Source organism: Podarcis bocagei (assembly GCF_964188305.1).
Source record: "Podarcis bocagei genome assembly, chromosome: 7".
Lineage (NCBI taxonomy): Eukaryota > Metazoa > Chordata > Lepidosauria > Squamata > Lacertidae > Podarcis > Podarcis bocagei.
This window is the reverse complement of record NC_138132.1, coordinates 66,656,439-66,670,238: the sequence shown is the minus strand read 5'-3', so window position 1 is coordinate 66,670,238 and position 13,800 is coordinate 66,656,439. Positions and strand designations below refer to the sequence as shown.

The following is a 13,800-nucleotide window of genomic DNA, read 5'->3' as shown; positions in this document are numbered from 1 at the left end:
CAGTAACTGGAATTCTGGAAGCATGCCTCTGTTAGTGGAGGCAGAGCATAGCCATAATGGCTAGTGGCCTCCCCTTCCCCTTCCCCTCCCCCCTCCTCCTCCTCCTCCATTAGTTTGTCCAATCCGCTTCTAAAACCACCCATCCCTGGTGGCCATCCCTGCCTCCTCCTGAGCCAGTGGACCAACTGCAAAGAGCTTTATAGGTGTAGCACCATAGAGGCTAACATGTGTTATGACATAAGTGGGGCATGGGGTTGGGAATGTAGGTAGTGCTGTCAAATAACACTGAGATGCAGAAAATAATTGTTGGAAGAACTCAATTATGAACGTATGTAAGATATGTACAGTGATAACTCACAACAGCAATAGCTGATGCAATGCAATCATACTCACATTGCAAGTTAATTAACAATGGCACTGATCAGACAAAGATAGTTGCCAGAGTTTGAGCGCCATGGCAGAAAAGGTCCCCTTGCCAGTAGTTCCACTGGCTGATATCACTTGCTTTGTTTTGCTTTCTCATTTCTTCAGGCCAGATGCTTTGATGACTCAGTTGTTATTCCATATTTTGCAGTTTTCTGTGGTCTGTTCATTTACAGATATTTTTCCCTCCCTAAAAAGGTGCCAAGCGGGTGACCAACAAGGCAACTCTGTGGTACGTGCCCCTCTCTCTTAACAACGTGAACAAAGTATTGGAAGTCCCTCCTATTCAGGTAAGGGGATGTTCCAAGGGTGATGGTGGAGCTCTATATGAGTCAGGCCTTAGTCCAGATTCTGCAAACAAAATAAACAATGCCCATTTCCATGTTTACATCCACTTGCTTAATCATGTACTGTATTGTACTGTATAATCTGGTTTGGTTGTCTTGATTCACACTGTAGCTGAGTCTCTCCCAGAAAGATGTCCTCTTCTCCCCGCCAGACTTCCTTTGAACAAACTTTTTCTAACTCCCTCCTTTGCTCCAACATATTGTGACATACCAGATTTAACACTTGGTCTACGTTGCTCCTGTCCACCCCCATTAGAGGGGAGTCCTCTCTTGCCATGCCTTCAAAGGGGCAGTGTGTGTCCTCTTAAAGAGCTGTATAGAAAAACTCTCCATCAACATCCTTTCTCCATTGGTGGCCCAAGGGGACATTTTCTTGCCTCCAGTGGCACTTCATAGCAACATGAAGCAATGGTGGTGGTGTGGCCAGTCGGGCAGCAGTCCTTGTCCCTTCCCCTCTGACTTGGGATGACCAGGTGGCCCTTCTGTTTCTTATCAGTTTGCAGAGAAGGCGCAGGAGGAGGAAGGGAGAAGGCGCTACGAAGAGCAGAAGCTGGAACGTTTGGAAACGAAGGAGAGGAACGGGGATGTCATCGTGCCAGTGATCAATCCAGGTAAGACGGGCAATCTGAGTTAATGCCTGCTCCAAAGGACATGGTGAGGCTTAGCAGAATCCTTGCATCTTTACATGGAACTGTTGATTAGTTTGCTGCCAAAGCCAGAAGTACTAACTTTGGGGCAGGTATTTTTGTGAGTGAACAACTGCAACCCCTCCCCGAACTACTGATTTCTAAAATGTTATACCTTCCCATGAATCATGCCCAGGATGCACCATTAATTGACGTATCCTTATCAACTACATGTCACACCTGCTCTCTGGTCCTTGCTCCAAACAGGAACATTTTAGGCCTTTTCTCTCCCGTATCCCTCTGGCCGGCTCCTAGGTTCAGCCTGAAGGTTGCCCACACCCAGTGGCGGAGGATGGGGGGCAGGGGGCAATCCACCCAGGTGCTATCTCTAAGGGGGTGACAAGAAGGCACTCCACGGGGGGCTCGCCCCTGGGCACGGTGGCATGAGCCGCTGCCATCATGCCACCGCAGCCGCGTGCGGAGGATCCTCCTTTTGCGGTTGCAGTGGTGGAGGAGGGATCCCATCGGTGCCTGTACGGCGCTTGAGCAGCTCCTACGGATCCCTCCGCTGCAGCCACAAGCAGAGGATCCCGCCGTCGTCTGTACAGCGCTCGAGCAGCTCCGTCGGCAAACTGCCCTGTGGCGCATGCGCAGTGCCGCTACGTACGCCGCATGTGTGTGTGCTGTACATACAGTGTCACACATGCACAGTACATGGCGCCGCACATGGGCTGTGGGACGGTTTGCCCCCCCCCGACACCCCGCACCAGGTGCTGGTTAGCCTTCCTTTGCCCCTGCCCACACCTGTAATATGGGTGGCATCTTTGCTACAGAGGTGGGATATCTGGGATTGTAGTTCAGTGGGTGCTTCCTGAGAGTCAGTTGACTGTGATTTGACAACTTCTTAGCTAGTCACCATAAAAGCTGGATCCATTTTGCATTTCCTGCTGCAGAGCCTGTCTGATGACGGTGCCAGCTTGTGTGTGAACCTGGATGGGGACTGGCATCTCCTCCTGATGTCTTGAAAAGGCTCAGTCTCTCAGTTTGGCTCACAGAAGCTCACAGGGATCCAGGCTGAGATCCTGGAGGTTGGCGGTCTAGAACTTCCATGCCATGCCTTGGGACTTTCCCCAGAGGCACGTGCTCCTCTTTACCTACCCCACTTCTATGCATAAAGACAGACTTCCTTCCTTCCTCCTGCTCCAATGAAAGCCCAAATCCTGCCTTTTGGGGAGTGAAGAGCCCCAACCGGCGCAATGTGCCTGGAGCAATAGCAGTCCTCCAGGGATGCTTTCGTCTTCCTTCCACCAGGAAAACAGTTGGGTTCAAAGCCAGCTATTTTAGTGCTCAGACTGTCTGCACTCGGGTATTTATAGATGACCATGCAGCGGTGTGCATGCAGCCCAGGAACGTGTCATTCCCCCTCTCCCCATCGACTCGAGGAAACTGTTCAGTGGATTTCTTCCCAGAGCCGTGAGCGGCAGCAGTCATGCCTTCTCTAAAGCTGAGGCTGCTGCCAGAACATGTGATCGAGTGAACTTGCAGAGGTAGGAGCTCCGAAGAGGTGACCTGCAGGTCTATTTTTGTCTCTGTGAACAGAGCCCCCCCCTTCCCCACTAGCTTAATTTTAGGTGTCTTTTAGAGCAGGAAGAGCACAGGGGATTTGTGCTGCAGTTGCCTAGCAACCCATCACAAAGGGCTGGGGGGGGGGGAGAGAGAGAGAGAGAGAGAGAGAGAGAGAGAGAGAGAGAGAGAGCGAGCTCGGATCTCTTTTGTCATGTCCAGGAGGCTTTTAAGACGAAAATTTCTACAGAATGGCAGCGGGCTTCCTTTGTTTGGAAGCTTTAGGATGGGGCACAGCTGTCTGTTTCCACAGTGAATAGACTGTATGTTCTACTTAAAGGTCGTTGTCTGTGTTAAGGACATTTAAAGCTTGATGTGCTCCAGACTAAAGGTGTGTTGGGAACTCCCTGCCAAGTGAAGTATCTAAGGACTTGTGCTCGGAGAGAGCCTCATGTAGACACAGCAGAGAGGAATGCAGGTTCTGCCCCTGCAGCCGGGTGGCACACTGCCACCTCTGGCTATAAACACCAGGAACTTGGCCTGATTCGCAGAGCAAGGCTTTCAACCTGCTGCACTTTAGGGTCCAGCTCAAGTCCTTTCTCCATCCATGGATGACAGAGTTCCTGGGTTGTTATTATTCATTAAACTTATTAGTCACTTTTTTTAAAAAAAAACAACAGTAACTCAAATTGGCTGAACAATAAATACCGTATTTTTCACCCTATAGGACGCACTTTTCCCCCTCCAAAAATGAAGGGGAAATCTGTGTGTGTCCTATGGGGCGAATACAGGTTTTCGCTGAAGCTTGGAGAGCGAAAGGGGTTGGTGCGCACCGACCCCTCTTGCTCTCCAGGCTTCAGGAAGCTATCAGCAAGCCTGGGGAGCCCGCGGGAGTTCCCGCAGGGCTCCCTAGGCTGCGGATAGCAGCCTGCTGCACAGAGCGCCCTGCGCTTCGGGCAGACATTGGCCAGCCCCACAAGCTCGGGGGACAGCGGGGAGGCGCAGCGCCACCATCCCGCTGTTCCCCGCCCTGGTTTTGGGGTGGAAATAAAGGAAAAATTGTTTTCCTTTATTTCCCCCCCCAAAAACTAGGTGTTATGGAACGGAGCGTCCTATGGGACGAAAAATATGGTAAGTAACATATGCATTAAAACCAGCACAAAACAAGACAGAGAAAAATCTAAAACTCATTCAAGTTTAAACAGAAGGTACCTGCTGAATCTCTATTGGCAGAGCATTCCACAATACTGTGCCGATGACTGTATTACTTGTTATCGAGTGAGCCTCACCAACTCGGGGAATGACCAACAATGCTCCTGCAGATGATCTCAGAACTTGGATATAAGGGTTCAGGCAGCTCCCCAATCCCAGATCCACTACTATCTGTGTTTAGACCAGGCTTTGTAACTGAATCGCCCTTGGTCACCCTGATTTATTGTGAGAAGGACAGGGGGAATGCAACTGTGTTACTTCTGCTCAATCTCTCAGGGGCTTTTGCTGCCCTTGACTGTGAAATCCACCTGGACCAGCTCAGAGCGATGGGTATTGGAGGCACCGTATTACGATGCTTCTGTTTGTATCTTCAGGGCTGGTGGCTGCTGCACTTGTGTGCAAGGGCTGAACAGACTTTAATAGAAGGTAGCTTTCAGGATGGCTGGACATTGATAGAACCAACATGGTGAGAGGGTGGGGAGCACAGGGAAACTGTGCAGAGCTGGTGCAAGAGAGGTGTGGAATGGCAGAGGCTTGAAATGATTATTGCTGTGTCTGTGTAATAATTCAGAGTGCTGGTATTGTCTTATAAAGCCTTATGCAGCTCCAGATTCCAGTACCTCAGGGACTGCCTCTGCCATAGGAACCAACCTGGCCCATCCAATTGTCACCCAAAGCCTTTCCTTCATGTGCCCCCCCTCCATGTGAGGTTCAGAGGGTGGCAACATGAGAGCAGGCCTTTTCAGTGGTGGCTCCCCAATTGTGGAATGCTGTTTCTGGGGAGACTTGCCTGGTGTCATCATTATATATCTTTACACACCAGGCAAAAACCTTCCTCTATATTTGGCCTTTGACCTGTAGCTGTCTGAGGCCTTCTAGAGTGGGTGGGATTTTTTTAATGGATTTTAAAAATTGGTTTTAATGTGTTTGTGTGGGTTGTTGTTTGTTTGTAAGTCTCTTTGAGTTGCCTTGGGCAAGAAAAAGCAACTCACCAATTCAATAAATAAATGAATAAATAATGGATTAAAACTCCCATGTGCTATTTTGTGTGTGTGTATGTGTGTGTTTGTGGGCACTCTGGGATCATTTTCAGTGGTGTCGGAATCCCACCCTCCTGGAAGAGACTCCATGCAAGGCAGCATCTGAAGTCTTATCACAGTAGCCTTTTGGTGAACTGCTGCCACAGACACTGCCTCTTTCTCTCAATTTATTTGCCTGGTGGGCAAGGAAGGGCTAGCAAGCAGCAACATACCCCCATATGCAGTGATTCACTCATCAAGCATTTTGTATTCAAATGCCATTGGCTACACAATGTCCAAAACAGAGTGAAGTCAATGTGACTTTTTAATTCCCATATGAAATCCATATAACCCAGATTCCCTTTAGGTTCAAACACTTAATATTAGATTGTTTTCTCAGCTCTTGGGTTGTGTTTTACTGAGCAGGTCCTTCTCTGAAGTCTGTCTTGTGGTTGGATGGGGGTTGCTGTGTTTGCTCTTCCCTTCAGCTCCTGGCATGCTACTTAATCTGGGTGATCAGGTTAATCTTTGGGAGAGTGAAAGTCTTGGCATGGTTGATTGGTGTGAGATACTGTATTGCCTGAAGGTTCGGGGTGAGGCTACATGACCTTCATATCCCATTGCGCCTTGTAATCCTGCAGTAAATGCTCACAGTTTACCTTTCTGTCTCTCTTGCTCTCCTTGCTCACAGATAGACAAAGAAAAGGTAAGATTGTTCAGACTAATTAACACCGTTAAGATAGGGAAGCTTCCAAGTGTTGGCTCTATTATTCTTTGCTGTAAGATTTGTCAAAGGAAATAACTCTCGGCTTGGCACTATGGGGGCAGATCACCTTATTGTTTTAAAGTTCATTACAATTGCTTAAAGCAAATTATATAAAATTATATTAAAATTATATATATATAAAAATCTTCTTGCCACACAGACCTCTCCGAGGCATGTTGGCTTGAATGGATTTGGTTTAGAGGAGGCATATAATTTTAAAAAGTTAAGGTTTGCTTGATTTCTTAATTTTTTTAGCACTGGAGGGCTGGGCAGGTACTGTGCTAGCCAAGGTGGATAAGATTTTTTTTCCTTAGGTGGTTGCTGCAAGAGGGAAAAGGATCTGACAGCCAGAGCTCAGCTGAAGAGAGTCACTTTCCTCTGCTAGTTGAGGAGGGGCAATGGTGCTAAACATTCTGTATGAGAAATGCTTCTTCCTTTGCTTAAAAGCTATATAGCTGGATGAGTAGGTGATTTTTTAAAATACATAAGGTGTCACTGGTGGAAATAGTGGCTGTACATTTGATTTCACATGTCAGCCATGTTGGTAAATACACAGATTTCAAAACTGCTGCCTTTTCAGGTGGGTTTTCATAGTCTGTTTTGACCCCTTTAAGGCAGGGGTCAAACACTGCTACTTCAAGGCGTCTTCCATTGATACGTGGTGTACACAGGGCATCACGCTGCGACCTTTCCCCCCAGCATTTCCTTGGAACTGAATTGCAGGGGAAGAGGCGCAAGCTGTTTTTCAGGGAAGCTCCTCTGCCATTATTATTCTTACTGAGGATCCTGACACAGTTGCAAAAACTGCTAACACAACATTCTCCAAGTCTGAATGCACCCTTAGTCTGATCCAGCAGATCTCTTCCTCTGTCCTTACGCTTCTGTGAACTCTAAAACATCCTTTCTGTAGGGCTGAATTAATTTGGTCTTCTCATGGTCTGTGCTCTTCCCTCCCCTTACAGAGCCATATACTGTTGGCTACAGCCAGTCCAGCTTGATCCACCTGGTGGGACCATCTGACTGCACCATGCATGGATTTGTCCACGGAGGTAAGTTCCCAGTCTGTGTCCATCGTGGCTTTGATGTGCTCTTTTGGTGCCACACTGTGGCTCTGCCAGACGTCCCGTCATTTGCTAGAAAGTCCTGGGTGAACCCTTTGAGGAGGTGCCTGTTGATGCTGGTTTCATTCATTAACTTATATATACTGCTTCCTGTTTCAGCAGAAATCTCTAAGCAGTTCCTTGGCATCAGCTGTCATGTAACCTTTTCCTTAACTGCACCCAGGCCTATCTGTCAAATTCTGCCTACTCTTCCACACACCCCTTTGTTCTGTTGGTCTTGCATTGGAGGCTTTCTGGGCAGGAGTTGTATGTTTGTAATGCATGAGTGCTGCAGAGGTCTCCTACACCTGTTTGGGAACTAGTCAGGGGCTTGGGAGGCTTGAATCAGGAACCTCAGAATTCAGGGCTAGGGTCTTCTATGGTAAGCTGGCTACAACCATACAGATTCAAGCGTCTAGACACACAATCTCAGGTTGTGTAAACATTGGTGCCTGCAATTGGCAGTCTGTGTTACAAAGCCTCTGGGTGAGCAGATGGAATGGCATTTCTTGCTTGCTGTGCTTCAGGTATCACCTTTTTCAGTTGCCAGCTCATGCAACTGACTTCAGGGATCCTGAATGGGAGAGGGTCGTCCCCCCTCCACTGGCGGAGGAAGAGGAGTGTGGGGGGAGCGCATCGCCCCCGGCAGCACGATCCCTGTGGGGTGCCATTGTGGCTGCCCTCCTGCCTGCGCTGGGCGCCACGCCCCGGGACGCGCACCAGCTCCGCCCCCCCCGCTCTCCGTGCCCCCCCAGTGCCGGAGCATGAAGCTCTGCCACTGCCCCCCCCCCGGTCTGGATTCAGGTTGGTGTCCAGTCCCAAGGAGCCAAAGGAAGATATCTTTAATAACATTGTATGTCGTGTTTGTTCTCAATGTAGAGTTCTAGTGGCTTCGGTTTTTGGCCTTCTTTCAGTTGCATTGACTGGATGGATCCATTACATTAAGCCAACCGTTCAGCCAAAAACAAAACAAAAGAAACCCCAACCATTCTAGGAAATGTGTTGAGAGACTGAATTGCTCCAAATTTCCCAGCAAAATGCAACATCTGTCGGTTTATGCAAAAAGCTCAGTTGGCACAGACTCTCTTTTCTAGCTGCAGGTCAGCATCTTACTGGCGACTACATCAGCCCTGCGCAGTTTATTCTACGTGTGCTGAAAAATCCTCAACCAACCTCCCCCAACCTGGCGTCCTCCAGATGTATTGAACTACAGTTCCCATCAGCAGTCTGTGTCTGTGTGTAGAAAGGAGGAAAAGACAGAGCAGCTGAAAGAGAATGGAATGGTGCCTTTTTCTCCTTTACCTCCAAAGAGATCAATGGAGGGGTGGATGGCAAAATGGTTTGCTCTTAATAGAGATTGTAAAACCATAACTGCTGGTATTTTTGTTGCTTCGCAACAGCTGCCTCTTTCCTAAAATACTGCACCTGCAACTTGACTGTTTAGCAAAATTGATTTTCTCTTGAATAAAATGTTGGCAGATGTGTGCGGGTGATTTGCAGGAACAATTTTAATCATATTAGGGTAAAGTTGGTTTTTGGCCAAATTAGGCCTAGTTGGAACTTTCTCCTTTAAAAAATTCAAAACTGCCTTGTGCCATTTTCTGTGAAAAACATGGGATTGCTCAAGGCTAGGAAGAGTTTGGGGAATAGAAGGGTGAAATATTGTGGAGCTGTCCCCCCCCCCCCCGGGCCTGCATGCTGTTCTGTTAGCAGGGCTGGGACAAAATAAAAATAAAAATGAAACCATGCTGGTCTGTGAGCTATCAGATAGATCCAGTAATCCAGATTTGCAGCACTTTAGAGGGCAGATGAGAATATAATGCAGGTTTCAGGCACTGGATAAAAAGATCATCCCCCCCCACCCCCGGCCATCAGCTTCTCTGAAACTGAGGCTTCAGTAGTCGTTCTCACTGGGGTGCAGTCTGGCTAGCAGTCCACTCCTCTGCATATCTGCTCAGGAGTAAATCCTATTGAGTTCAAGTGGGTATAGGATTGCAGGCTTCACGCTGCAAAGTTCCTTGGCTTCCAGGTGGCCATTGTGTGACTTGTGCCTTTCCCAGGCATCCAGATGGAGCAGCTGGGAAGAAAGTAATAATGGAAGCTTTGTCAAGCTCACTGCTTGGTGTTTGGGGTGTTGTTTGCAGTGCCTGTCATTTCAGTGTAGCAGCTTTAGATGTGCAAGATCAAACTTTGAGTATCAGCAGAAATCGCAGCATAATTGGCAGCCAGGAGGGCCTGACTGGCAGAAGGCAACAGACGTAGCACAGAGCGTAGCCCTGCCTTTGTGTTCTATTTTTAAAAGGCAATGAAAGTCACGAGATCTAGGAAAGATCCCACCAAGGCCCCAAGGTGAGAACCTTGCCTTAAAATCCACTGTTGACTCTTAATAGATTCTCACAAGCAACCGAGGGGGCTGTCGCTGTTAGGGTGGGTTTGGTGTTCATAATAAAGCACTAGGATCCATCCTCAGCACGAGGAAAGGCCTCAGCCTGTGCCACAGAAGAGCTGTGTCTGAGATTCCTCTGCTGATCAGAATGGTTTCAGTCAAGCTGCCTTCAACAACCTTGGTGACCTCCAAATATTTTTGGACTGCTGCTGCACCCATCAGCTCCAACCGCCAAGGGGGCTGTATAGAAATAAGTCAGTAGGGCAGGATCACTTATGTGTGCAGGTCCAGTCTCCTCATCTGAAAAAATATATATTGTAGATCTGCAGATGGTACAGACAGAGGCAGCCGAAGTGATCCTCACAAGATCAGACCCAAGTCTTTTTGACTTCTTAGTTTAGAGGGGGGGAGAGAGAGATGACTGGGGGGCAACATGGGGAGATAATATGATATATGGTTGTAGAATTACGCATGATGAGGAACAAGTGTGTTTCATAATACTGGCATTTGTGTGGTGATCCAATGAGAAAGATTGGGGATAGATTCAGGTCTGGCCGAAGAAAGCACTTCTCCGCACAACACATGGTGGGTTTTTATTTATTTTTTCTTTTTGAGTCCCCCCCCCCCAGTTGTGGTGGTTCTCACTGGCTTTTTTGGGTGGGGGAGGGTTAAATTTGTGGATGAAGATGTTTGACATCAGTTAATGGTTTGACAGATTGTGAGCCACTTTGGACACAGCCTTGTGGAAAAGCAGCTTGCCAATGAATGCTGTCTGAATAAAGCCTCTATGGTCAGAGGGCTGTTTTGCTTGAGTGCTGCAAGTGAGTTCCACAGAGGCATTTCATTGTAGAAACCAGGATGGAGGGCTAGAGGGTGTCTTTGCTTGGATCCAGCTATGGGGCTCTTCATATGTTCTGACAATTAAAGCCGCAGAAGATGATGAAATGGGCAGGTGCTGCCATGGGCTGCAGAAGCAACACACGGTCTGTGCTCTGTTATTCAGAGGCTGCAGTGCAGGTAGGAAGAGGCTGTGATAGGCTGAGCTGTGTCTGGCTTGGGGTGTTCCAGCTGCCCGAGATCCTGCATGTTAGAGGAGGGCTAGCCAAGGTGCTCCCTACAGGTGGTCCTGGACTACATCTCCCATCATTCCTGACCATTTGCCATTCTGGCTGGGGCTGATGGGAGCTGCAGCCCAACAACATCCGGAGGGCACCAGGCTGGCAAAAGGCTGAAGCAGAGTAACCTAGATAGATGTGATGGTAATGCCATTTGTTCGGAGCTTTCTTTTAATCAAAATTTAAATCTCCTGCTTGAATGCAGATGAGGTGGTGCTTCTAGTAGTGCCAGAGACGAGAAGTGGTTGCTATAGAAACCCTTCATTATGAAGACTCTCCTTGGTAATCTAGACCTGTGTAATTAAAACATACACTTTGGAGAAGGAGGGGGCTCTCAACTTTAAAATCAAGTCTCACAAATTAAGTGGAAGCCTTTTGATGGGAGGATTGTGCTGGAGTCGGAACTGACTTGCTAAAAATCCTGTCTCGTGCCTCTAAAAAAAAAGAAAAGTATATGTGTGACTTAGAGTAGAATCCTGGTAACACCTCCCATCGAGCTGGTTTAGGAATAGAATGGTTGATGGATGCTAAGCCCTGGTGACCTCACTGCCCATTTTGTACTTGGGAACCGAAAAGAGGCTGTGCAGACATTTGACACAGAGAACCAGCAATCATGATGCAGGGTTGTCTTTTGTATTGAGCATATATGAATTCAAGCATCTAAAAAGCACCTTCCCTCTTCCCCAAGGCATTGACTCCCAGTGACCTAATAAACTTTAGAAAAAGACTCTCTGTCCTCCCCACCCTTTCCACCTGTTTACAAACACACAGAGAGAGACTTTTTATCCACAAAAGACTCTAGTAGGCCTGGTTAGGAAATTCTGGCCAAGTGATGCTTCTGAATACCAGATGCTGGGAACTGCAGGAGGAGAGAGTCCTCTTCTGCTTGAGTTCTACTTGCTGGTTTCCCACAGGTAGGTGGTTGACCACTGTGAGAACAACAGGATGCTGGACTAGATGGGCCCCCTTTGGCCTGATCCAGCAGGGCTCTTCTCATGTTCTTAGTTTGAATGGTTGTGGGTCTGTAGCTTTTAAGAGCTGGTTTGTAAAGTGGGTATATAATACAGGAAGTAAAATTTTGGGGAAAAGGATGTACACCCACCACCAGTGATCCCAGTTTATTTTATAGATCCAGTGCCTTCTCTCAGAACAAGCTGGTTCAGAACAAGCTGTCTCCCTCTCTCCAGCTCCCTGGCTCCCATAGTAGCTGGCCAGATGGTTTCAGGAAGCCCACAAGCAGACTTGAATGACAAGTGTGCCCCTCCAGCAACTGAGCTGAATATGGAGTTCCCGCCTGGTCCTTACAGTGGTGCCTCGCAAGACAAAAAAAATCCGTTCTGTAATTCTCTTCGTCTAGCGTTTTTTTCGTCTTGTGGAGCAAGCCCATTGACGGATTAGCGGATTAGCGCTATTAGCGGCTTTTAGCGGCTTATCTGCTGATCGGATCAGCTGATAAGCGGCTTAGCGGCTTAGAAAAAGGGGGGAGAGAAAAAAACCCAGCAGGAACTCGCAAGACATTGTCGTCTTGCGAAGCAAGCCCATAGGAAATTCATTTTGCGAAGCACCTCCAAAACGGAAAACTCTTTCATCTAGCGAGTTTTCCGTCTTGCGAGGCATTCATCTTACGGGGCACCACTGTATTGCTAACAGCCGTTGGTAGGCACATTCATGGAGATCTTTTATACAGTGTCAGAACATAAGAAGAGCCTGCTGGATCAGGCCAGTGGGCCACCGAGTCCATCATCTTCGTCTCACAGTGGCCAAGCAGGTGCCTATTATGAGGAACTGGCAAATCAGACCTGAGCACAAGAGCACTCTCCCTTGTGGCTTCCAGCAACTGGTAGTCAGAAGCATTTCTGCAACCGACCATGGAGGTTGAGCATAGGCATCATGGCTAGTAGCTATCGATAGCCCCGTGGACACATTCATGATTTGTCTAATCTTTTAAAGCCATCCAAGTTGGTTGCCATCACTGTCTCCTGTTGGAGAGAGTTCCCTCTTTTATGTGCTGCATGAAGAAGACCTTTCTTTTATCTGGCCTGAATCTTCTGGGCTGGGGTGCGGCATATATGATGGATGGGCCCTGGCCTGGAAGGCGCGGGTTTTTTGCACATCTTTTGGAATCACTTCTTCTTGTTTGTGGCCACAAGGCACTAGACCTCTTGATGTGGATAGGTGTGTGCTGCTTTCCACTCTCCCTTTTGCTGTTCCTCCACAGCCCCTTTTCCCCCACACTTAACTCAGCCTAAAATGCACTCATTACAGCTGCTTCCCTTGTTCCAGGTTGCTCCCCCAGAATGCCACCCTGGGTGCATTGCAGCACTGATCCACACTGCACGTGCTCCTCTACTTTTTTTTGCCTCTCACAGTACACCACAGGCTCTCCCCCAGCAGGGAGTAATGGCTTAACTGCTAGCCCTGGCAGTCTTCATCTTATTGTTTTCCCCATGTTGGGGGCAGGGGGAGTGCTGTTACTAGCCAGGGCCTTGCTGTCCTCGTGATGCATCCAGGGCCAGCCAGTCCCCAGGGTGGCTTGATTAATTGGCCATCACCGCTTGGTTGGGGGCAGCGGCAGGGCAGGGGAGATGGATGCTTTGTTTCAAGGCCTCCTCTGCAAATCGGGGTTAATGCGATTTCATCTGTCTCCAGCAGGCTAACACTAATAGGGCAGCAAGCAGGCAAGAGGAGAGCTGCGTTCGGGAGACATCGCCTTCCAAGCGACTCAGGAGCAAATCATTCCCATGCATTTTTACCCAGCTCCTTGCAAGCACAGGCCCAACTCCCGGGTCAAGGAGTGGCTCTTCTCTCTGAGTTGAGCCTGGTCGTCCTTCATGGGGTCATGGGCTTCAGTTTGCAGCATCTTCAGTTTAAAGGTTTTGAGGTAGTAGAGATGGGTTCCTGCTGGAGACTTTGGGGAACCAATCAGAATGAACTAGACTTCACCATCCTGATACCCTCCAGATGTTTTGGGCTACTGCTTCCATCAGCTGTGCAGTGACAGCTGAGCTGGCTGGGGCTGGTGGGAGTTGTCACCCAAAATGGCTTGCTGGGGGCACCAGGTTGATGAATGCTGCCTGTAATAGGCAGTGTTAGGCTAGGTGAACTAATGGTCTGGCACAGTATTTGCCAGCTTCCTATTCCTGAAGAGTAGCCAGTCCCAAGAAAGTAGCATTTGGTTAACCCGTTTAACCTCATGTTGCACCCCTTGGGGATGCTGCAGACTAAATCCTGTGGTCCCATCCA

At 48.4% G+C, this 13,800-nt stretch overlaps 1 protein-coding gene across 3 annotated transcripts in view; it reads left to right on the top strand.

Annotated features, from left to right (window-relative positions):
- Window positions 1–13,800, top strand: part of ACOT7 (acyl-CoA thioesterase 7) — a 69,006-nt gene that overhangs the window by 25,414 nt on the left and 29,792 nt on the right. For 2 of the 3 annotated variants that reach the window (XM_081201647.1, XM_081201649.1), the window contains exons 4-7: window positions 622–713; window positions 1,267–1,381; window positions 5,882–5,896; window positions 6,919–7,005. In XM_081201647.1, coding sequence (XP_081057773.1) covers window positions 622–713; window positions 1,267–1,381; window positions 5,882–5,896; window positions 6,919–7,005 — 309 coding nt within the window. The remainder of the gene's footprint in view (window positions 1–621; window positions 714–1,266; window positions 1,382–5,881; window positions 5,897–6,918; window positions 7,006–13,800) is intronic. The other variant, XM_081201648.1, reaches the window with a different exon arrangement.